A 24,829-nucleotide genomic window follows, 5' to 3' on the forward strand; every position below is an offset into this window, starting at 1 on the left:
AGTTTTTTTTAGTTTTTTAGCTTTTTTAGTTTTTTTTTCTTTTTAGTTTTTTTTGTAGTTTTTACCTTTTTTAGTTTTTTCTTCTTTTGTATTAGTGTGAAATAATTCAGACGTCATATGCGAACAAACATGACGTCACCTGATCCACAGATCCACACACAGACAACTTATTTTTATATATATAGATATATATATATATATATATATATGCTTTTGATTGTTAGACGTGCTTTTGATTCTGGGATACATCCCCAGTTATTAGTGTCTGCTCATAAACGTGGTGTGGACCGATCGGTTATTTTGCCTTTTCGGGATATGTATAAGAAGCTTCGAGTCCAAGTTAAAGTCCCGTCTCCTAACGGGCCGATTGTATTACCAAATGCTATTCCGGTTAGAAAGGGCATTAGGCAGGGTGCAATTTCGTCACCCCGGTTGTATAATAATAGTGTTCTCGAGGCCCAAAAGTTAGTGCAAATGAGCTGCATTTTCCGAGGTTTGGATGTAACATTACTTAATTACGCAGATGATATTTTTAATTTAAGTAGATGTTTGTCTCGTATTGAAGAAAATTTTCAGATTCTAGATGATGCTTATAGAGAGATAGGCCTATCTTTTAATGCAAGTAAAAGCGAGATTGTTGCTTTCAATAGGAGAAATGCAGATTGTATAGATCTTGCTGTCAAATTTGGTGCTCAAGAGGTTCCACTGTCTGACTCCATAATGTACTTAGGAATGCCTATAGGTCATAACATGGCATCTACACGTGCTCGCCAAATAAGTAATTTCGCAGAAAAGGCACGTAAGGCTTACGGGGCGCTATCTTCAACTAAAGCGAAATATAATCGACAAATTCGAGCTAGGCTATATAATGCACTGGTGATCCCACACTTTCTGGCTTTATCACCGTTTTGGCATATATTTAGTGTTAGCGATAAAAGAAACCTTCGATCACTTTTTTACAAATATGCAAAATTTCTTTTAAATACCCCACCGTGGGTTAAAAATTCCAAGATGTCTGCAAGGTTCGGTATCACAGATCCGATTGCTGCTGTGACGAAACGTCGTTCTGAATTTTTGGGGTCGCTTGGGCCTAGTAGTCTGGCAATTGCAATTCGTCCTTAGTGAGTTTTTGTAATAATGTTTTTATTTATTGGCGGTGTATCGTAACGTTTGTTTTTGTTTTTGCAGTTAAGTGTTTTTTTGTTTTTTTTTTCTTCTTCTTTATACTCCATTCGTGCCATTTGTGGTTTTGTATCGAGTGGGTGAATAAAATTATCTATCTATCTATCTATATATATATATATATATATATATATATATATATATATATATATATATATATATATATATATATATGATTATTACTGATGAATTAGGTAGATTAATTGATCTGAATGGAGAGAATATTGAATATGTTTTGAGTTTGAATATGGTTGAGTTTGAGGTTGAAGTGAAACCACTGAATCGACCATTTCAGCATTGGTTGTTATTCTTTTTTATTAGTTTAAACTAAACAAGTTTAACTAAACTTACTTTTTACACTAAACAAGCTTTTTAAAGAAAAGGAAAGAGCTCCAAAAAGCCAAAAATTAGAAGAAAAAATCCAAATGCATCCAAGTTTGTATACCAGACTATTGTATTTAGTCACATTTGAATTCGTCTTTTATTTCTGTCCGAATAAAAGAAAAAATATATGATAGTTTTCTCTTAAAGTGCTCTGTATGGACCTTTAGTGCAGAGAAAGGGGTATTAAGAAGGGCACAACACCCCTCATATTTTAAATAATTCTTGTGACACTTGGTATTAACCTAGTGACATGTAGCAATCGCAAATTCTGTCGGTCTGTTGGTCCTGGTTTTGCTACTTTAGGCACTTCCAGGTAAGCTAGGACGATGAAATTTGGTAGGCGTATCAGGGACCGGACCAAATTAAATTAGAAATAGTCGTTTTCCCGATTTGACCATCTGGGGTGGAGTGGGGGACCTGTTAATTCGGAAAAAAATAGAAAAAATGAAGTTTTTTTACTTACGGACGGTTGATCAGATCTTAATGAAATTTTATGTTTGGAAGGATATCGTGTCTCAAAGCTATTATTTTAAATCCTGACCAGATCTATTAACATTGGGGGGAGTTGGGAGGGGGAAACCTAAAATCTTCGAAAATGCTTAGAGTGAAGGGATCGGGATGAAACTTAGTGGGAAAGATACATGATTGTCCTAACCGAAACGGATCCATTCTCTTTGGGGTAGTTATGGGGGGGGGTAATTTTCAAAAATTAGAAAAAATGAGGTATTTTTAACTTACGAATGGGTGATCGAATCTTAATGAAATTTGATATTTAGAAGGATCTTGTGTCTCAAAGCTCTTATTTTAAATCCCGACTGGATCTGGTGACATTGGGGGAGTTTGGGAGGAACCTAAAATCATGGAAAAAGCTTATATTGGAGGGATCGGGGGAAATGAAACTTGGTGGGAAAATTAAAAAGAAGTCTTAGATATGTGATTGATATAATTGGAACGGATCTGCTCTTTCGGGAGGGAGAGGGTTTATTCTGAAAAATTAGAAAAAATTACGTATTTTTTAACTTATGAAGGAGTGATGAGATCTTCATGAAACTTCATATTTAAAATGACCTCGTAACTCAGATCTCCTATTTTAAATCTCACCTGGATTCAGCGTCATTGTGGGGAGGGGACCGGAAATCTTAGAAAATACTTAAAGAGGAGGATTTCAGGATGAAATTGGTTGGGAAGAATAAAAATCTGTCTAAGATACGTGACTGACAAAACCGGACCGGATCTGCTCTCTTTGGTGGAGTTGGGGGATGGGGGGGCTGGTAATTCGGAAAAATGAGGTATTTGCAACTTACGAACGGGTCACCAGATCTTAATGAAATTTAATATTTAGAAGGATTTTGTGCTTTAAAGCTCTAATTTTAAATTCCGACCAGATCCTGTGACACTGGGGGGAGTTGGAGGAGGAAACCGGAATTCTTGGAAAACGTGAAAATTGGGGTATTTTTATCTTACGAATAGGTGATCGGATAAACGTGTTTGTGCTGTTGCATTGATGATTTCTCTTTTTGTTTTTTATATATATATATATATATATATATATATATATATATATATATATATATATATATATATATATATATATATATATATATTACTCATTTTCTGCTGATTTTTCACACACGTTCTTTATTGTAAAACTTCGTGCCCGCTAGGTACTGAAATTGTATACCTACATCGAAAAACTTTTGTATTAAAAATAAAATTCCCTCATTTTCCGTTTTTGAAGACATATATGGTCTGGTTACGGCTCTGTACCACATAGCTACTAACATATGTCAATTATACGGAAAATCCTATCCATGCCCTCCAATAGGAGGAAGCAACGACTTCACCCCTGAGCTACACCCTACAAGCAAAGTTTGGGTCACAAACACTATGGAAACAACTACAAGTTGGCCAATCACAAATGGTGGATTGTTTAGTTTCAGCAATTGGCTAACGACTGAAAACTGGGACAGCATAATTTCTACGGATAATGCTTATGAAATGGCCAATACTTTTCAAGAAAATTTGTCGAAAAATACCATTTGTATTTTCTTAAAAAAGTTAACAAACTTTTTCAGCAGATCGTCCATACGTTACAAAAGAATACAAAGCACTAAGCAGGAAAATGAGACAACTTTTCAGGGAAAAAAAGAAACGACTACCCTAAAGAACAATCAGAGGCATTACCTACCAGGCAGCGGCAGTGTACTGCCAAAAGGAAGTATATCATTTATTGGATTCTAAGCCTGTACAGTGGTACAAAAGGACAAAGCAAATGAGAGGTAAAATGCAGACTGGACTGGATTTTGGCTATGATGAGCAGGACAAGACACTGCAGATCGCCTTTAGTAGATTTTCTGCTTCCATCTCCAGACTTTATGGATTTCCTAATCATCACAGAATCCCAAATTTGCCTCAATTTCATGAAACTGAAGATGCACAACTCAATATTCCTGTTTACCCTGATAAGGCTTTTCCTGAATTTTTGAGTACTCTATTATCTTTAATTTGCAACAAGATTACAATATAAGGCCAGTATTTGCAAAATTGGTAAAAGGGACTCATAACCCCTATCCCCCAAAAGGAGCGCCCATGGGATTTTACTGGTGTGTGGCCTATTACGATGACACCTATTTTCAGCGAGATCTGTGCAAGTTTCATCGATGGGTGGGTGAAAACTTTTTTTCTGCATAAATTGATCCTCAACATTTTGGTAATGCGACCAAAAGTTCGACAAGACATTACGTAGTTACAGTAGTTTGCTTGATAAGATTTTAAAGCATCTAGATGAACTAGAACGCTGGGTCAACCTCATTGCAAAAGGACCTAAAGAAAGCATTTGATTTAATGTTCCATGGAACCCTTATCCGCAAGCTATTGACAAAAATGTAATGTCGTTGCATATTTAGTAAGAATAGTTGCAACTACTTTAAGGTAGGATTAAAAAAAAATAGCATAAACCAGCCTATTTTGATCCCCAGCCAAACTACTATGGAGTTTCCCAAATGAACAAATTTAGGCCCTCTACATTTTATGGTTATGGTAAGTGAGTTGGCAAATGATGACTCGGACCACTTTAAGTCGGATGAAGTATTTTTCGTACTGAAACTGGGTGAAAAGAGTGTTTCAAGCAAGGCAGACAAAACAATGGTGATTTTATCACGCCAAGATGAGGCGGGCAAAATCATCGTTAATCGTGAAAAATCGCTCATATAAACTTTTTCTTTTCTGAAGGACAACTCATCCCTTGTTTTACAGAATATTTCAGGCTGTAGCATCATGGATATTAAACTCTTAGGAATATATCGCACACACGACCTGAAGTGAGAAAAACAGACACAAGAGATGATTAAACGGGCAGACCTAGGTATCCCTGCTTTAAAACTCTTACTCATCATGGTGTCGCAACCACCCCCCCCTAATTACTTATTTTTCTTACATTTGTCAGACCACTGGTAGAATATTCTTGTCCCGTTTGGCATTACGGCCTAACTTCGAACTAGGGAGACCCCTGGAAAGAATCCAATGCCAAGCTCTTCTGGTAGTGTCTAAATCTCTCAAAGTCCCTTATTCCTCCCTTTCAAAACACTTTTTCCCTTACAAATCCTTCGACACGCCGTGATTAATTTTGTTCTAGGTCTGGTGTTGTTATCCCTCCCCCTCTGATTATTTATTTTTGTGCCAACGGCTCCCGCGACAAGAAGCTGAACCGGTACCAAAAATACAGCCGGTACCAGCACGGCAAGTGCGTTACGCGAGTAGTTTTATTCCCTTGCTCGTCAAGATTTTTAATACTGCACTTACTCGTAAATAATTGTACTTTTATTATTCTTTTTATTAGTTTTGTTTTTTAAAAATTTTCCTTGAATTTAAACTTGGAGTTTTTTTTTTTTTTTTTTTTTTTTTTTTTTTTTTTTTTTTTTTTTTTTTTTTTTTTTTTTTTTTTTACAGATAGTTGGATATTTCAAAGTCCTAGGTTTTAGTTTGACTCTGTGATATTTTGAATCAACGTCTAAATTTGTAGAAGATGGCTATGGCTGTGATTTTATGTGCTTAGTGCCTTATATTTTATTGTGACAAGAAATGCCGCTGATTGGCATGACCGTGTAAGGCGTTTGATAATAAAATAGGTTTATGTTTCGTTTCGTTTATCGTTTAACCAATTTAAAATCAGATTCCATTTTTAGTGCCTTTAGTACTTTAAGAGATTAAGGCAGTAAAACTTTTATTTATTAGACTTTAGCATGAAAAAAATGGTTATCGTATGATATAGTGCCAACCACTAAAGTTTTTCATCCATGACGCATTGTAGAACCGTTTTTTAATGGCACTTGGTATTAACCAAGTGGCATATAGTGATCGCAAATTCTATCGGTCTGTCTGTCGGTCTGTCTGTCCCGGTTTTGCTACTTTAGGCACTTCCAGGTAAGCTAGAACGATGAAATTTGGCAGGCGTTTCAGGAATCGGAGCAGATTAAATTAGAAATAGTCATTTTCCCGATTTGGCCATCTGGGGGGGGGGAGTGGAGGGCCGATTAATTCGGAAAAACAGAAAAAATGAAGTATTTTTAACTTACGAACGGGTGATGGGATCTTAATGAAATTTGATGTTTGGAAGGATACTGTGTCTCAGAGCTCTTATTTTAAATTTCGACCAGATCCGGTGACATTGGGGAGAGTTGGGAGGGGGGAGCCTAATATCTTGGAAAACGCTTAGAGTGGAGGGATCGGGATGAAACTTGGTGGGAACAATAAGATGAAGTCCTAGATACGTGAATGATATAACCGGAACTAATCTGCTCTGTTTGGAGGAGTTGGAGGGAGGATTTATTCTGAACAAATAGAAAAAATGAGGTATTTTTAACTTACGAAGGAGTGATCGGATCTTAATGAAATTTGAAGTTTGGAAGGATATCGTGTCTCAGACCTCTTATTTTAAATCCCGACTGGATCCGGTGACATTGGGAGAATTGAGGGGGTGAATTTAAAATCTTGGAAAACGCTTAGGGTAGAGGGATCAGGATGAAACTTGGTGGAAAAAATAAGCGCAAGTCCTAGATACGTGATTGGCATAACCGGAACAGATCCGCTCTCTTCGGGGGAGCTGGGGGGAGGGTTAATTCTGAAATATTAAAATATGAGGTATTTTTAACTTACGAAGGAGTGATCGGATCCTAATGAAATTTGATGTTTGGAAGCATATCGTGTCTCAGAGCTCTTATTTTAAATCCCGACCGGATCCGGTGACATTTGGGGGAGTTGGAAGGGGGATCCTAAAATCTTGGAAAACTCTTAGAGTGGAGGGATCGGAATGTATTTTTAAATTATTCGGGAGGTATTTTTAACTTACGAAGAAGTGATCGGATCTTAATGAATCTTAAGTGATCGGATCTTATTCGGAAGGTATTTTTAACTTAGGAGGGAGGGATCGGATCTTAATGAAATTTGATGTTTGGAAGCATATCGTGTCTCAGAGCTCTTATTTTAAACTCCGACCAGATCTGGTAACATTGGGAGAATTGGTGGGGGGGGGATCCTAAAATCTATGAAAACGCTTAGAGTGGAGGAATCAGGATGAAACTTGGTGGTAAAAATAATATTAAGTCCTAGATACGTGATTGACATAACTGGAACGGATCCGCTCTCTTTGGGGAAGTTAGGGGGAGAGGGTTAATTCTGAAGAAATAGAAAAATGAGGTATTTTTAACTTACGAAGGAGTGATCGGATCTTAATGAAATTTGATGTTTGGAGTAATATCATGTCTCGGAGCTCTTATTTTAAATCCTGACCGGATCCGGTGAAGGGGAAGTTGGGGGGGGGGCGAAACCTAAAATCTTGGAAAACGCTTAGATTGGCGAGATCGGGATAAAACTTGGTAGTAAAAATAAGCACGAGTCATAGATACGGAAGTGACATAACCAGAACGGATCTGCTCTCTTTGGGGGAGTTAGGGGGGAAGGTTAATTCTAAAAAATAGAAAAATGAGGTATTTTTAACTTACGAAAGAGTGATCTTATCTTAATGAAATTTCATATCTAGAAGGACCTCAAAACTCAGATCTCTTATTTTAAATCCCGACCGGATCCAGTGTCATTAGGGGGGGGGGGAATCTTTGAAAACGCTTAAAGCAGAGAGATCAGGATGAAACTTGGTGGAAAGAATAAGCACAAATCCAAGATAGGTGACTGACATAACCGGATCGGATCCGCTCTCTTTGGTGGAGTTGGGGGAGGGGGAGGGGATTAATTCGGAAAAAAATGAGGTATTTGTAACTTGCGAACGGGTGATCAGATCTGAATGAAATTTGATATCTAGAAGAATCTTGTGCTTTAGAGCTCTCATTTTAAATCCCGACCAGATCCGATGACACTGATGGCAGTTGGAGGTGGAAACCAGAATTCTTGGAAAACGTGAAAAGCGAGGTATCTTACGAATGGGTGATCGGATCTTAATTAATTTTGATATTTAGAAGGACCCCGTGACTCAGAGCTCTTATTTTAAATCCCGACCGGAATTAAGCCTCTGATTTTCCTTTCAAAGCAATCTATTGATTCTTAGAATTTTGCTAGAGCTCATATCATATGAGTTCTTGGCTCTTGGCCCTTCCGACCTCGTCACAAGTGCCATATGAGATCTTAGCTCTTGTTTTCGTTAGTTTCTTTCAGCTCAGCAAGGGATAAGACAAAGAGAAGTGATAGAATAGATCGGCAATATTTAATTTGGGTTATATATTTGCACAGTAGGCGGGGGGGGGTAAAGTATTTGGACAATGTGAAGATAGGAAACAGTTCTTACTTCACATAATTCAAAATTACTGTACCTAAAACACATTAGGCATGCAGAACCGCTGTACTGCATGCCTAATTTTTGTAAAAAACTAATAATAATAATAAATCTTACTATTTTCTTATTCTACTCTTTGTAAGGAGCGAATCGTGCTAAAAATAATCCTAAAAGGCCTTTGTACTGCATGCCTAAAACACAGGGGGGTTCTGCGCATTCGTGCAACACCCCAGAAATCCCTTATGTGAAAAAATATAACCCAAATTTGTTTCTAAGGTATTATGTTTTTATCATATTTAGTTATATCTCATTAGGATTAAGCGTCAGCGAAACAGGTTCTACTTAGATTAAATAAAAAAAACAAGTTTTTTTAATTGAAAGTAAGGAGCGACATTAAAACTTAAAACGAACAGAAATTACTTCGTATATGAAAGAAGCTGCTTCCTCATCATCGCCCCGCTCTTTACACTAAAGTTTGACTCTTTCTCTCAACTCTTCTTTTTAAAACAGTAAAAAACTTTAGCGTAAAGAGCGGGGCGTTGATGAGGAAGCAGCCCCTTTCATATACGAAGTAATTTCTGTTCGTTTTAAGTTTTAATGTCGCTCCTTACTTTCAGTTGAAAAAACTTGTTTTTTTTATTTAATTTCTGAACGTTTTTGAATCAATACATGTTTTGATTTTGGTTCTCCGCAGAGGAATTTTAATTTTTTTTTGGCTAAATGGCTTTCTCATAATTTTGATCGAATGATTTTGAGAAAAAAGAGCGGGGAGGAAGCCTAATTGCCCTCCAATTTTTTGGTTAATTAAAAAGGCAACTAGAACTTTTAATTTTTTACGAATCTTTTAATTAGTAAAAGATATACGTAACTTGAAAATTAGCTTACGTAAAGAATTTTTTATTCTCATGTTTTTATTACACATATGAGAGGGTTCGCCCCCTCGTCAGTACCTCTCTCTTTACACCAAATTTTAAATTTTGTCCCAATTCATTAAGAATGACCCCTGAATCACAAAGGCCGTAGAATAAATAGTTGACATTACTAAAAATAGTTTAGCGTAGAGAGCGAGGTATTAGGAGGAAGTGAGCCCCTCATATGGGTAATAATTTCTCTTCGTTTTAAGTTTTAATGCTGCTCCTTACTTCCAGCTGAAAAAACTTTTTCATATTTATTTTTTCATTGTTTTTTTTTAAATAATGCTAGTAAATCCTGCACTCCCTTCATGGAAATTTTCTTCCCCCATGACCAATTCCTCGAAGGAAAGTTCCCCCAGTATATCCCCTCTTCTCAACCCCTCCCCCCAACCAAATATCCTCCCGAAAACGCCTGTACACTTCCCAATAACCATTACTATATGTAAGCACTGGTCAGTTTGTAACTTGTAGCCCCTCCCATGGGGACTGTGGAGGAGTAAATCGTCTCCAAAGACATAGTTAGAAGGTTTTTCGACTACGCTGAATAAAATGGCTATATCAGAATTTTGATCCGTTCACTTTGGGAAAATAATTAGCGTCGGAGGGGGCCTAGGTACCCTCCAATTTTTTTGGTCACACAAAAAGGGCACTAGAACTGTTCATTTCCGTTAGAATGGGCCCTCTTGCAACATTCTAGGACAACTGGGTCGATACGATCACCCCTGGGAAAAAAAAAACAAATAAACACGCATCCGTGATCTGCCTTATGGCAAAAAATACAAAATTCTACATTTTTGTAGATAGGAGCTTGAAACTTCTACAGTAGGTTTTTCTGATACGCAGAATCTGATGGTGTAATTTTCGTTAAGATTCTATGACTTTTAGGGGGAGTTACCCCTATTTTCTAAAATAACGGAAATTTTCTCAGGCTCGTAACTTTTGATTCGTAAGACTTGATGAAACTTATATATTTAAAATCAGCATTAAAATGCGATTCTTTTGATGTAGCTATTAGTATCAAAATTCCATTTTTTAGAGTTTTGGTTTCTATTGAGCCGGGTCGCTCCTTACTACAGTTCGTTTCCACGAACTGTTTGAAAAGAAAATAATTCGGTATTTCGGGGCTTCTGACATTATTGCTCCTTTGCGGAAGTTAGGCTCAAAATTGTAAAAGGATTATATTTTTTCTCTGGGCCCCTTCCACCTCTTAGTTCGTTTATTTTCCCGTTAGTTTTCACCTGTTTTCGCTTTATAGTTGTGTTATCTCTTAGCAGTTCTTTCGTTAGTTGAGTTGTGGTTGTGGTATATATGTTTTATCGCTCTTATAGTTGTGTTATTTTCAAATTAAACTCCATAATTGAGAGGCTCCGAACACCCAGCATTGCATATTAAGCTCTGAATTTGACGTTTTTTTCTAACGTGACCAGATTCGTCCTGCGCCCTGCGCCCTTTTCATTGAATTTTTCTTCCCCCATGACATATTTCTTCAAGAAAAGATCCTCCCCTATAGCCCCCTCCCCTTAACCCTACCCCCAAAACCAAAAAAATCCCCTGAAAACGTCTGTACACTTCCCAATAACCATTATTATATGTAAACACTGGTCGAAGTTTGTAACTTGCAGCCCCTCCCCCAGGGACTGTGGGGGAGTAAGTCATCCCCAAAGACATAGTTATTATGGTTTTTGACTATGCTGAACAAAATGGCTATCTCAAAATTTTGATCCGTTGACTTTGGGAAAAAATGAGCGTGGGAGGGGGCCTAGATGCCCTCCAATTTTTTGGTCACTTGAAAAGGGCACTAGAACTTTTCATTTCCGTTAGAATGAGCCCTCTTGCGACATTCTAGGACCACTTGGTCGATACGATGACCCCTGGGGAAAAAAAAACAAATAAACACGCACCCGTGATTTGTCTTCTGGCAAAAAATACAAAATTCCACATTTTTGTAGATAGGAGCTGGAAACTTCTACAGTAGTGTTCTCTGATACACTGAATCTGATGGTGTCATTTTCGTTAAGATCTTATGACTTTTAGGGGGTGTTTCCCCCTATTTTCCTAAATAAGGCAAATTTTCTCAGGCTCGTAACTTTTGATGGGTAAGACTAAACTTGTTGAAACTTATATATTTAAAATCAGCATTAAAATGCGATTCTTTTGATGTAGCTATTGATATCAAAATTCAATTTTTTAGAGTTTTGGTTACTATTGAGCCGGGTCGCTCCTTACTACAGTTCGTTACCACGAACTGTTTGATTAGCTCTAATTTTGCTTCAAGCAAGCTCACCAGATCCTTGATTGACGTGATAAATAAAGATTATATTTTGAATTGAGCTCTAATTTATGGTAATTCAATGGGCTCAAGTATTGACAGTAACTCTTGTGGCAGGAGCCATTATGAGCTATTATATGAACCCTTGGATAGTTTCTTTAAAGGAATAGCAAGAAGGGTCCATAAAATATAAGAAACAGCTACTAGTTGTGAGTCCCAACCTAAACAATTGCAAGCAGCTATTAATATCAAAATTCAATTTTTTAGAGTTTTGGTTACTATTGAGCCGGATCGTTCCTTACTACAGTTCGTTACCACGAACTGTTTGATAAAGAATATTAGGTCGGCGCTACATCATACAAGTACCAAAAAATCATGCTGACCTCTTTAATTTGTTCACCTAATTTAAACAATGATCTTTTTTGTTTTTTTTTTTTTTTTGTTAATATGAAACGAAAAATAAGCCAGCATTATAAGGCAAGTATTGCAAATATACCGAAGGATGTAAAAAGCAAAGTTGAAACTCAAAACGAGCAAAAATTGTTGTTTCGTTGGTTACATAAGACATATTTGCAAAATAAACTCAAATAAACCTACGCGTCATATTTTCCAATATATCTAGAATTTAAAATTAGCACTTTACTGAAAACTGAACCTGGTTAAGGACTTAGAATATCATAATTGTATTGTAAACGTTGGCAATATCATGCCGACGGGGGAGTTATAAATTAGTGTTTAGAGTTAAGCAAGTAAATTAGTCTTTTAATAAATCAGTATTATGCCGAAAGCCGAAAGAATCTTATAAATTAGTTTTTTAACTTCTGTAGGCTACTCATGGGATTTTCTGCTTCTAAGAGAATATCTTGGTTTTTGGGGGTCAGTTTTATATTTTCAGTAAAGCGCCAATTTTTTTGAAGTCTACAGACGTTCAAAATAATCACAAGGTGATACAGTTTTGCAGATGTTTTGCACAAACTGCTAAGCAATAAGTTTTGGTCGTTTTAAGTTTTAAGTTCATTCTTTACTTCCGTAAAGGAGGAAATTTCTTTCTAGAAATATGTTTTCTAGAACTTAGATTATTTTTAGCACGAATCGCTCCTTACAAAGAGTAGAAGAAGAAAAGAGTAAGATAGAAGAAGCAATGATACTGTGTATAAGCGGGGGCAATGTGAAAAGAGAATAAACATATGAATAGTTAAATAATGAAAAGAAGTGGGAATAAAAGAAAAAAAAATACAGGAAGTTGGAGCTTCAAAGTATACAGTGCAATTAATTACAATGGAAAACCCACCGAAAAAAAAACCTATGCAGAGAAAGAAAGACAAACATCTGGAGTAATGGAGCTCCAAAGCAAAAAGACTCGTGCTTAGCAGGGTGGCGAAAATGATCAATCTACCTCTTTTACAAAACACACAACTCGCGCTGTTTCGGGACGCTGAATCACAATAAAAAGACAGTTCAGAAACTGGACCTAGAGCTTAGAGCCGCCACTTGAGAAACTGGACCACTGAGTCTCAAATTCGAACCATACTTGGGGTGGATAAATGTAGTGTTCTTGCCTTTCTCTAAAAGTTCTTTATATTTTCCGATGGATCTTATTGCAGATAAAATGAAAGCATGGCTTTGTACAGTAAATTTTGCCTCTGGATTCTTGCAATTTGGAACCTGGATAGCTCTGACTAGGCGGGCACATATATATCTAAGCAGACGACGGAGGAACTAAAGAAAAGTGCTTAATTTCTTAGGCTGAATTCCCTCCAATGTGCTATTCTTGTCAGTGAGCATAAGTCATTTCAAAAAAATTAATATATGATTATACAATAGGATAAACAACAACCTCTTAAAATAACCAAATTAGGATTGACAATTACTTTCTTGATGAATTTTCGTCAATTTCAAAAAGAAAAAAAACACTTGATCTAGATAAACGAAACTTTCAGAAATTAGGTTTTTCATATTTTAAATGATTCCTATAAGTTGTATTTACATTTTCTACCATTTTCTGTAAATTGTGGAAGAAAGTTCATAATTGCTTCACACTTGACGGGTCTGTTAGTGTGTTAATGTAAAACTCAGAAGATAAATTTCATGTCGCTCTTAAGGTTCATCCAACCACTGCAAGGATTTTTCCAGCATCTAAGTTTTCTTCAAAAACTTAAAAAATTCCAAATAAAAAGGATTATATTGAAATGTATGATAAACTATAGGACATTGTCATAACTTATTTTTGGGAGGGGACATGGAAAATTCCCATAAGTGTATCGCTAGCTATTCATCTCTTAGTTTGTTGTGGAAAATGTTTTTTGTTTTTTGATCTTGGATTTCCTTTTACAACGACTGGTTAATTTAAAGTTGCTTTCATCCGAAGACTGATAGAAGAAAAGTAGATAATTTACCAAAACTAATGCTCTTATTAGTTTTTACTCTGGGGGTCTTATAACTGACTTTCATTAAATCTAATGATGTTAAATAAAAGTTTTATGGCTGTCTAAGTGTCTTGAAAAATTTTATAACTTTTTTCAGTTTGTGTTCTCTTTTATTTAGCAAATTAAGAACCATGTTCGGCTGATAACAGTAGTTTTAGTCTTTAGAGTCTTTATTAAAGTTATTTCAATCATTGTTTTAATGTATTAAACGTTTGAACTAATACAATTGTGTCTGCAATGTAATCAATGCCTATAATACAGCAAAATCGTGTCTATAATGTTTTGATAATGTAGTTCTACCACTTAAACTTATGTAAAGCTTATACACTTTGACAGTCAATCTGAGAAATAAAGTTAAAAGAATTAGCTGATCCTGGATAAGGCTATATTTGAGAAGATCCTCCTTGAATATTGATAACGACCTTCAGTTACTTGCTTGACACGTGGAAGAAACGTTTCAAGAATTATATTTATTGCTTAGGAGCCCCCGAAGAAGCAAAGCTTCTGTACTACTTGATTATAGATCCCAATGTTTCAATATTTAAAACTGATGGAACTGTGTTTTAATAAATTAGCATATCCTTGTTGGAATTATTTTTGAATGAATCACCGCTTTATCAATCGTTAGAGAGTAAGCGACGTCCCAAAAAAGGGGAAACGAATCCATTTGGAAATTGTGGACGTGGCAATGCAATTTGACTGTGTAAACAGCAACCTCCAAAAGAATTATCTTTCTTTGCCACTCTTTCCTTCGGAAAATGGAGGTCTCCACAGTGAAAAAATTCAATGTTGAAGAGTCCCAGTGGTATGTAGTTAACATTTGCGTATTTTACGGTATCTTCTAGGTTTGTAACGGACTTTCTCCTGCATTTCATTGATATCGATTTTTTGACTATTTCTCATTTTTGACACTCTCATTTTTGACTATTTCTGATTCTCGCTGTAGCTTGTCTTCCAACCACACAATATTTTCTTATTTGTTTTCTCATTCTGATACTAGCTGTCGTATGCCTTATAACCTTACAATTTTATGTTCTTCGCTTTCATTTTTTACATGTTCTGACTCTCACTGTGCCTTGTTTTCTAATCAAAAGTGTCTTTATTCTTCACTTTCGTTGTTAACCCGTTTTGATTCACGCTTTTGATTTTATCCAGCTGGAACGAAAGGATGGACTGCTGACGAGAAACTTCAAACACCTTTTGCAAGTCGTCCACCCCTGACACTGTTTGAATTAGCGAGATATCATATTGGTTTTTTACCTCAAAATGCCAAAGGCCTTTCTCGGCAATCTGTAATCCTTGAGCTGCGTTATATTGGTTAAGGATTTGCGTTTCGGTGGAAGAGTTTTTCAACAATATCTCGTCAATAAAGATATTCGTGTTGGGCACGATCCAATGTATAAAACTCAACTAGCAAACTATTATGGCCTATAATTTCAAAGGTTTTACGCACCTTCTTAGCGACTTGGCTTCAAAATAGAATGCAGTCTTTGGTGAAAAAGTAATAATACCATCTTCGTTCGTTGGATGAGCACGCTACTTTGCTGCATATTTAGAAGGTGCCTTGCCTACTGTTCCTCACCTTGGACCCCCATTTTTGTCTTTTAGCTATGACTTGAAATCCTGATTGGCCTGAAGTTAGAGAAGCAGCATGTATTAAATCTGATGATAATCAGTTTATCACAGATCAGTCGACTCAACCTCATAGTGATCCCGCTTTCTTGGGTTACAAAATTGAAATTTGAGGAAATAATCAATGATATTGATAAAAGAGAGACATTTATAAAGTTGGCAGCATATGTGTATACGATTGAATCTCACGAGCGTGGACTACTAAATATGAATTTGTTGTTGATCATGAGTTTTTATGAAAGAATCTGTTCTCCGATTTTATTTTGACTAATATTCCATACCGACGATGCTTTAATAAGAGAATTAGTCTTAAAGTTGAAAATCCATAATCGTTGAGGGGAGTCAAATCATAATGTCAGTTGTATGATCAATAAAAATTAAGAATTGCAGTGCTGCTTTGGTTTTATAATGCAATACTATTCAGTTACATCTCTAGCAGATAGTGAAAAATCAAAGTATCAGTGCCGTTATAATCCTAAATTAGACGAAATGAACAAAGAACAATTTCCAGATGACACTGCTGTTTGTAAGAAAATCTAATAATCGAGTAAAGTTACTCGGGATAATCGTCACGTCGCCATATATGTCCCTCATACGCTCATAAGATTTTAAAGTCACATCAATTTCAAATATATTGGTAGTATATATCCAGTAAAGTATTTATACAAATAAATTCAAAAAGGACAAGATTGTTTTTCAATAAAGATTGTCGAAAATTAGCGGTGTTATGCTTATAATGAAGCAGAGACCTATGTTGAAGGAAACACACACAAAAACACACACACACACACACACACACATATATATATATATATATATATATATATATATATATATATATATATATATATATATATATATATATATATATATATATATATATATATATATATATATATATATATATATATATATATATATACATATATATATATACATATATATATATATATATATATATATATATATATATATATATATATATATATATATATATATATATATATATATATTGTATTACACCAGTTGAAGCATGCTCGTGACTAATTAGTCACGATATCCAAAAACATAGTCATGTTGTTCAATGTTTAAATATTCATTTAAGGGAGTAATCTCAAATACAAGATGTCAGCCAAGCCCAAGAAGATTTGGTAAATATTAGACAACAAGGCTTACTCTTAGAAGTGTATTTTTGATACAACAAAGCGCTAAAACAAATGAAAAACAAGCAATACCTTTATTATTGGGTAATACCTACATAATTTAAATGAAATGAAAAAATGAGCACATGTGAATCACTAATGTGTCGATTGTGTGTCATTAGTCAAATTCAAAACATAAATTTTTGTAGCGATTCCAGAGTACTTCTATTTGTAAGTACTTCTCTATCATGTGAATAATGCAACAAGCTTTGAAAATCTCAAAACTGTTATTGACATTCTTTATGCCAGATAAAACAAGCAGGCTTGGCTCCTAGCCTTTATTTTGGCATTAAACAGTAGTATGATGCCCTAAAAGAACCAACACTATCCAAAATCCCTCTTGTAAAGTGAATACACTTTGCACAAATTTTTTTTTCAGAAATCCTGAAGATCCAAAATGTCTTTTGGAAAGACTCAAAAATCAGTTGGCCGAGGATTTTATTCGGCAAGCACGATAAATTAATATATCTGAAGATACTTAAATTAAGCGTGCTTATCGTAATATTGCATCAAAATTAAATGCGATGGCAATAAAAGGTTAAAATTGTAGCTATCGGGTGGAACCAAATGGCGTGGACAACATTGTGACCTACAAAAATGACCAAAACTTTGAATTTCTAAACTCTGGTGAGTCAGCTGCAACTGGATGTAGTATGTATTGGTCTCAACAAGGAAAATAGCTTCAAGTTATAGATAATATTTTATAGGCTGTCAAGGATTCTGATTATGTCGGGAATTTTTTTTTGTAGATTGACCAAGTAGTATTAATAGAATATTTGTTTATGAAACTTTGTATCACAGTTTGTGTGGCAAAAATTGCAAAGTAAAATGTACGGCTTATACATGATTAAATAAAAAAAACAAGTTTTTTCAACTGAAAGTAAGGAGTGACATCAAAACTTAAAACGCACAGAAATTACTTCGTATATGAAAGAGGCTGCTTCCTCATAAACGCCCCGCTCTTTACGCTAAAGTTTGACTCTTTCTCTCAATTCTTCTTTCTAAAACAGTAAAAAACTATATATTTATATTTATATTCTATATTTTAATTACGTATATGAGGGGGTTTACCCCCTCGTCAATACCTCGCTCTTTATACTAAAGCTTGAATTATGTCCCAATTCTTTAAGAATGACCCCTGAATCACAAAGGCCGTTGGATAATTAGTTGAAATTAGTAAAATACTTTAGCGTAAAGAGCAAGGTATTGTGGAGGAGACAAACCCCTTATATACGTCATATTTTCTGTTTGTGTTAAGTTTTAGTGCTGCTTCTTACTTCCGGCTGAAAAAACTTTTTTTTATTTATTTTCTCATTGTTTTTTTTTTTAAATATTGCTAGAAAATCCTGCCACCCCCTTCATGAAAATTCTCTTACTTCATGATAAATTCGTCCATAAAAAGATCCTCCCACGTAACCCCCTCCCTCCGGCCCGAACCCCAGCCCAACGCCAAAAAGTTCCCCTGAAAACGTCTGTACACTTCCCAATAGCCGTTACTATATGTAAATTAAATAAAAAAAACAAGTTTTTTAACTGAAAGTAAGGAGCGACATTAAAACTTAAAACGAACAGAAATTACTTCGTATATGAAAGGGGCTGCTTCCTCATCAACGCCCGCTCCTTACGCTTAAGTTTGGCTCTTTCTCTCAACTCTTCTCTTTAAAACAGTAAAAAACTTTAGCGTAAAGAGTGGGGCGTTGATGAGGAAGCAGCCCCTTTCATATACGAAGTAATTTCTGTTCGTTTTAAGTTTTAATGTCACTCCTTACTTCCAGTTAAAAGAACTTTTTTTTTAATTTAATTTCTTAATGTTTTTAAATCAATGCATGATTTGATTTTGGCTCTCAGCAGAGGAATAATTAAAACAAAATTTGCATATTTATTTTTTTGGCTAAATGGCTTTCTCATAGTTTTGATCGAATGATTTTGAGAAAACAAAGAGCGGGGAAGGAAGCCTAGTTGCCCTCCGATTTTTTGGTTACTTAAAAAGGCAACTAGAACTTTTAATTTCTTACGAATGTTTTTATTAGTAAAAGATATACGTAACTTATAAATTAGCCTACGTAACGAACTTTTGTATTCTCATGTTTTTAATACATATACCAGGGGGTTCACCCCCTCGTTAGTACCTCGCTCTTTACACTAAAGGTTAAATTTTGTCCCAATTCATTAAGAATGACCCCTGAATCACAAAAGCCTTAGAATAAATAGTTGAAATTACTAAAAAGAAAAAATCCTGCGCTCCCTTCATGGAAATTTTCTTCCCCCATGACAAATTCCTCGATGGAAAGTTCCTCCAAGATATCCCCCTCTTTCCACCACCCCCCTACCAAAAAATCCCATGAAAACGTCTCTTCACATCCCTGTTCCCAATAACCATTACTATATGTAAGCACTGGTCAAAGTTTGTAACTTGTATCCCCTCCCACGGGGACTGTGGGGGAGTAAGTCGTCCCCAAAGACATAGTTATAAAGTTTTTCGACTAGGCTGAATAAAATGGCAATCTCAGAATTTTGATCCGTTGATTTGGGAAAATAATTAGCGTGGGAGGGGCCCTAGGTTCCCTCCAATTTTTTGGTCCCTTAAAAAGAGCACTAGAACTATTCATTTCCGTTAGAATGAGCCCCCTCGCAACATTCTAGGACCACTGGGTCGATAAAATCACCCCTGGGAAAAAAAAAACAACCCAAACAAATAAACACGCATACGTGATCTGCCTTCTGGCAAAAAATTCAAAATTCCACATTTTTGCAGATAGGAGCTTGAAACTCCTACAATATGGTTCTCTGATACGCCGAATCTGATGGTGTGATGTCGTTAAAATTCTATGACTTTTAGGGGGTGTTTTCCCCTTTTTTCTAAAATAAGAAACTTTTCTCAGGCTCGTAACTTTTGATGGGCAAGACTAAACTTGATGAAACTTGTATATTTAAAATCAGCATTAAATTGTGATTCTTTTGATGTAGATACGCTGAATCTGATGGTATGATTTTCGTTAAGATTCAATGACTTTTAGGGGGTGTTTTTCCCCTATTTTCTAAAATAAGAAAAAATTTCTCAGGCTCGTAACTTTTGATGGGTAAGACTAAACTTGATGAAACTTATAGATTTAAAATCAGCATTAAATTTTGATTCTTTTGATGTAGCTATTGGTATCAAACATTCCATTTTATAGAGTTTTGGTTACTATTGAGCCGGGTCGCTCCTTACTACAGTTTGTTACCACAAACTGTGTGATAATGGTCTAAGTTTGTAACTTGCTGCCCCTCCCCCAGGGATTGTGGGGGATTATGTTGTCTTCAAAGACATAGTTATTAGGTTTTTCGACTATGCTGACAAAATGGCTATCTTAAATTTTTCTCCGGTGACTTTGGGAAAAAGTGAGCGTTGGAGGGGGCCTAGGTGTCCTCCAATTTTTGGTCACTTAAAAAGGGCAGTATAGTTTTTGATTTTTGTTAGAATGAGCCCTCTTATGACATTCTAGGACAACCGGGTCGATACAATCACCCCTGGGAAAAAGCAAACAAACAAATAAACACGCATCCATGATCTGTCTTCTGCCAAAAAATACAAAATTCCACTTTTTTGTAGATAGGAGCTTGAAACTTCTACAGTACGGTTCTCAGCATAAGGAGATAAAAGCTTTCTCGCACCAATATTATATAGGCCAAGCCTTATATCGTTCCTTGAAAGATATTACCGTTTCCCGAACGAATGTTTTTTTAAACGTAAGATCTTGCAAGCATACGGTACTCAGTTCTAGTGTTTTTCTGTCTAACCTTCATTATTCAGTTTCAATTTAATCAAAAAGAAACTTTAAAGAGTAAACACAACTCTGTCTTATGGACCATGGGCCCTTTTTGGGTTTGGTGTTGACCGTGATTTTCAAGTTTCTTTAATTTCAGCCTTTTTTTCCTATTTCTCATCTTTGCATATTTTTATTATTTCTTCGGATCGAACAGGTATACTAAGGCTCCGTCTTACGGGAGCTAGGCCTTTTATGGTTTGAGGGTGACTGAGCTTTTCAACTTTCTTTATTTTAGATCTTCTAGCCTATTTCTTTGATATGTTTTAACACTGCCTTTCACAGACAAGATATTTCTGTTTTTTGCTATTAGATTCCTTTTCTACCGAATATTTTTTTTTTCATTATATTTTGTTCATTTTTGTATATTTTTATTAGTTTTCAAAGCAAAGGCAAAAAAGGGAGGCTCCAACTTTAGGCCCTTCCATGGTTTGTGGCCACCCATCCTTTTTTACAAACTTGTCCATCTTTTGCACTGCTGTTGTTAAAGTTGTTTTTTCATTCATCAGCTTTTTATAGTTTTGATTTTCCGTTTACTAAGTTAGATTACTTATTTTCTGCAATTTTACTGTTTTAACACTTGGTATTTTGTTTTTCGAACTTGAACTTCGTTTTTCTGTAATTCCGACGTTAATATTTCACTTCTTTAAATGTCAGCTTTTATATTTGTTATTTTTGTCTTTTTATATATTTATGTTTCGTAGTGGGCATACGAGGAGTTTTCTATTTTTGGGCTTCATGACCCTGAGTTTTCTAGACCTACCGGGTCGTTCTCCTCATACTATTGTCAGGAGGATTTAGGGCAAAACATCCCCTGGCTTTTTTTCTAACTTCTTAGCTTAAGCTTTTTTTCTGAGCAAATGGTGAAAATTCTTTGTCCACATCTTGCAGGTCCTGACATTTCTAGGGTTGGAAAATAACCGTAATTTTCGACTTTCATTATACTCATTATGCTCATATTATGCTCACTATTATGCTCATTATATGAGCTCGTTATGCTCATATAGGACATTATGCTCATATTTTACAATTTATTAGCTTATCAACGCTATGTTTTTCCTGTCGTTAAGTTTTAACCGCTTATTTTCTGTGATTTTGGAATTTTTACTGCTTGATATCTATTTTTCGAATTTTAATTGTGTGTCTTTTATCTCCGGTTTTAACAATTCTTATTAATCTTTTTCAAGAATTTTATGTTTCCTAGCGGGTATTCGGGGAGTTTGAATTTTTTCTTAGACTCACGTCCCTGACTTGTACAAATCTGTGACGTCCTTCTCCACACTCATTTCAGACAACAAACCTATAAAAGGCTAAGAAATCAGAAGCGGAAAAGGGCAAATCATCAGTCCCAAACAAGTCAAGCCATGGAATACAAAACTTAACATACCAAACCATAATATTTGAAAAATGACACTTATCAGAGATAAAAAAAAAACGAACTCGGAAAGCGCAAAATCATTAGTTCTAGACAAGTTAAACCACAAAATACCAAACTTAAAATAGTATACCATTAATTCGAAACAAAACAACCTATAAAAGGCTAAAAACATAGGTACTAGCAAACCAGACGTCCATATCATAGGCTTCAGATCCTACCCGCAAAAAGGCCTAAACTAAATAAAGCCAAAAAAAAACGGTCATCCTAAAGCCCTACAAGGGCCAGGACTCTAGGAGCGAAGCTGCAAAATCTCATCCGTTTGGTCCAAAAATTAAAAAGCATGGAAAGGTAAGAAATTTGAAAAAGGCTTAAATCAAAGAAAGTCGAGAAGCACGGTCAGCCTCAAACCCTAAAAGGGCCAGTGCCCCTAAGATGCTGACGTGTAAATCCACCTGTTCGCTTCAAAAATGATAAAAATATGCTGAGCTAGTAAATTAGAAAAAGGCTTAAATCAAAGAAAGTCAAAAATCACCGTAAGTATCAAACTGTAGAAGGGCCAGTGCCCTCGCACCATGGAATATCAGACTAAAGATCCCAAGTTATAAGTTTCAGCGATCACATAGCTTCTGGATTCTAAGTAACCTAACCCTGAAAAACCCGAACAACAAACTGAGCACCCAAAGTAATAATCTTCAGAGTCTACACCACCAAAAACTAAGAAACCTAAGTCTGATAAAGCCCAAAGAGCCTATTATACATCCCAGTTTAAAGTTTTCAGTCAAATCATGAGCTACCAAAGTAAACATCCATCACGCGCTATCCCGCTATGCGGTGCGGTGATTTGTCCCCCTGTGTCTTGTATTATTCCTGACCCTCCACTACCACTCAATATAAAATAACCTCCTACGGCTACTAAAAATAGCTGTAAAAAGACAAGACGATGCCTGGATATCCAGAACCTGTGAGAAACACTAACTACTACTAATAATAATAATACTAACTCACCGCTGCGCCAAGCCGCATGAAGCCAACACAGATACGCACGCTCCTCCTCCAGCCGAATCTATTAAAGGCTTTCCTCTTTACACCCTCCAAGAAAGTTGCATTTCCTTTAAATCTTTATTTATGGCATCCTCCCACCCCAGGCGAGGACAACCTGCTTTCCATTTAGCCCCAAATGGATGGCCAAAAAGGACAATCTTCGGCAACCTCTTATTCTTCATCCGCAGAACGTGGCCTAGCCATTTCAACCTTTCTTTCATTATAGCCCTAGAAAGCAGGATTGAACCACATTTTTCGTACAACCTACTGCTTGAAATCCGGTCGGTCAGCCGGGTACCCAGAAAAATTCGTAGGCAATTTCTCTGGAAAACATCTAGTAAATTTTCATCCGCTTCTCGGAGTGCCCAAGCTTCAAAACCATATTTGACCAATGTCATCACTGTAGCTTTCAATATTCTAATCTTGGTTTGCAGACTTATCTTCCTATTCTTCCAAACTTTTTTTAACTGTGAAAAAACACCCTGAGCCTTGGCTATTCTACTTTTTACATCTTCACTACTCCCATTGTCTTTACTAATAATACTGTCAAGAAAAGTGAAACTGCCCACCTGATCAATCTTTTCGTTACCCAATGTCATCTTCTCATCTTCACTTATTCATAGCCTTAGTGACTTAGTCTTCTGAACATTAATTTTCAAACCCATTCTAGCACCCTGAACACGCAAAACCTCTAAAAACTCATTCATTTTGCTTACACTTTCATCTAATATGCCTAAACTGTCCATATTTCCAAGAAGAGACATAGATTTATTGAACAAGATAAAACTAAGGAATATAAAAGCTGAAATAAAAAACAATTAAGTTGGAATCAAAAAATAGGTTATAGGATATATTGTCCAAAATCACCTAAAATAGAGTGAGGAGAAAGATCCCGCATCTCTAGAACAGTCACGGCTGTGAGTCACAAAATGAAAAACTGTCCGTACACCTTCGATGAGACATGGAGATCTTGAAAAAAATAAAAATAAGAAACAATATTTGAAATTAGAATAAAAGTTAAAAGTTGGAAATACAAGAAAAAATACATTTAAAACGCGATCAATAAAAGTCCGAGTATTAAAGTTATTGAATCACAGATGTAGGATACCTCCATAGGAGGCGGGGACCAAGGGGTGACCTTGTCCCTGGAATTCCATAATAGAAACTGGGGCACCCTCACCAGGGGGAATAAATACGGGTGGAGGAGGAAGAAGGCTCCTAAAATGTACACTCAACAGGGCCCACTGACGTGTCCACACGTCCAATGAGTTACAAACCTTCTTCCAGTAAAGGATTAAATTGCATGGTGACACAGAACACATTTGTTAGAGGATCCTCTATAGGAGGACAACTGCGGAAGAGCGTAAGATCCAGATCTTTGTACAACGACCTTTACAAATGGCTGCCTCGACCCTTTTGGGGTACCTGGAAGGCTGGTAACCTTACGGTCAACTCTATTCCAACTTGAGGAGTGGCGTCTCTCGAAGAAATTACAGCCTGGTAAATGACACAGCATTCACTCGGGATTCTGATAATAGTTAGTTCTTCTGGGCAAACGGGCGTTTTCGGGCAGATATTAAACAAAATGCTCCATTAAACAAAAATGAACAAAAATAGAATCAAATAATCTACCAAGCATACAAATACCACAAATCAGCATCAATAGATAAATGAAGCCCAAAACAACAAGAAATTACAATAAATAACAGCAGAAATTAATAAAAATAATAAAAGCAGAAATTAATATGATTGGGTTCAAAAACCCCTATGCTTTCTAAAAGCGAGAATATAGTTTTTACTTTACTGAAAAAAAT

The 24,829-nt window shown here is 35.8% G+C and overlaps 1 protein-coding gene across 1 annotated transcript; it reads left to right on the plus strand.

The window, feature by feature from the left end:
- The first annotated feature begins 315 nt into the window (after nucleotides 1-315).
- LOC136032410 (uncharacterized) lies at nucleotides 316-1,122 on the plus strand. Its single transcript, XM_065712720.1, has one exon. The coding sequence runs from the start codon at nucleotides 316-318 to the stop codon at nucleotides 1,120-1,122; it is 807 nt and encodes a 268-aa protein (XP_065568792.1).
- Nucleotides 1,123-24,829: the final 23,707 nt, after the last annotated feature.

This window comes from Artemia franciscana, chromosome 10 (assembly GCF_032884065.1).
Source record: "Artemia franciscana chromosome 10, ASM3288406v1, whole genome shotgun sequence".
NCBI classification, from domain to species: domain Eukaryota; kingdom Metazoa; phylum Arthropoda; class Branchiopoda; order Anostraca; family Artemiidae; genus Artemia; species Artemia franciscana.

Excerpts from the sequence above, each read along its gene's own strand:
- LOC136032410 (XM_065712720.1), top strand. The coding sequence starts at position 316 with ATGTATAAGAAGCTTCGAGTCCAAGTTAAAGTCCCGTCTCCTAACGGG.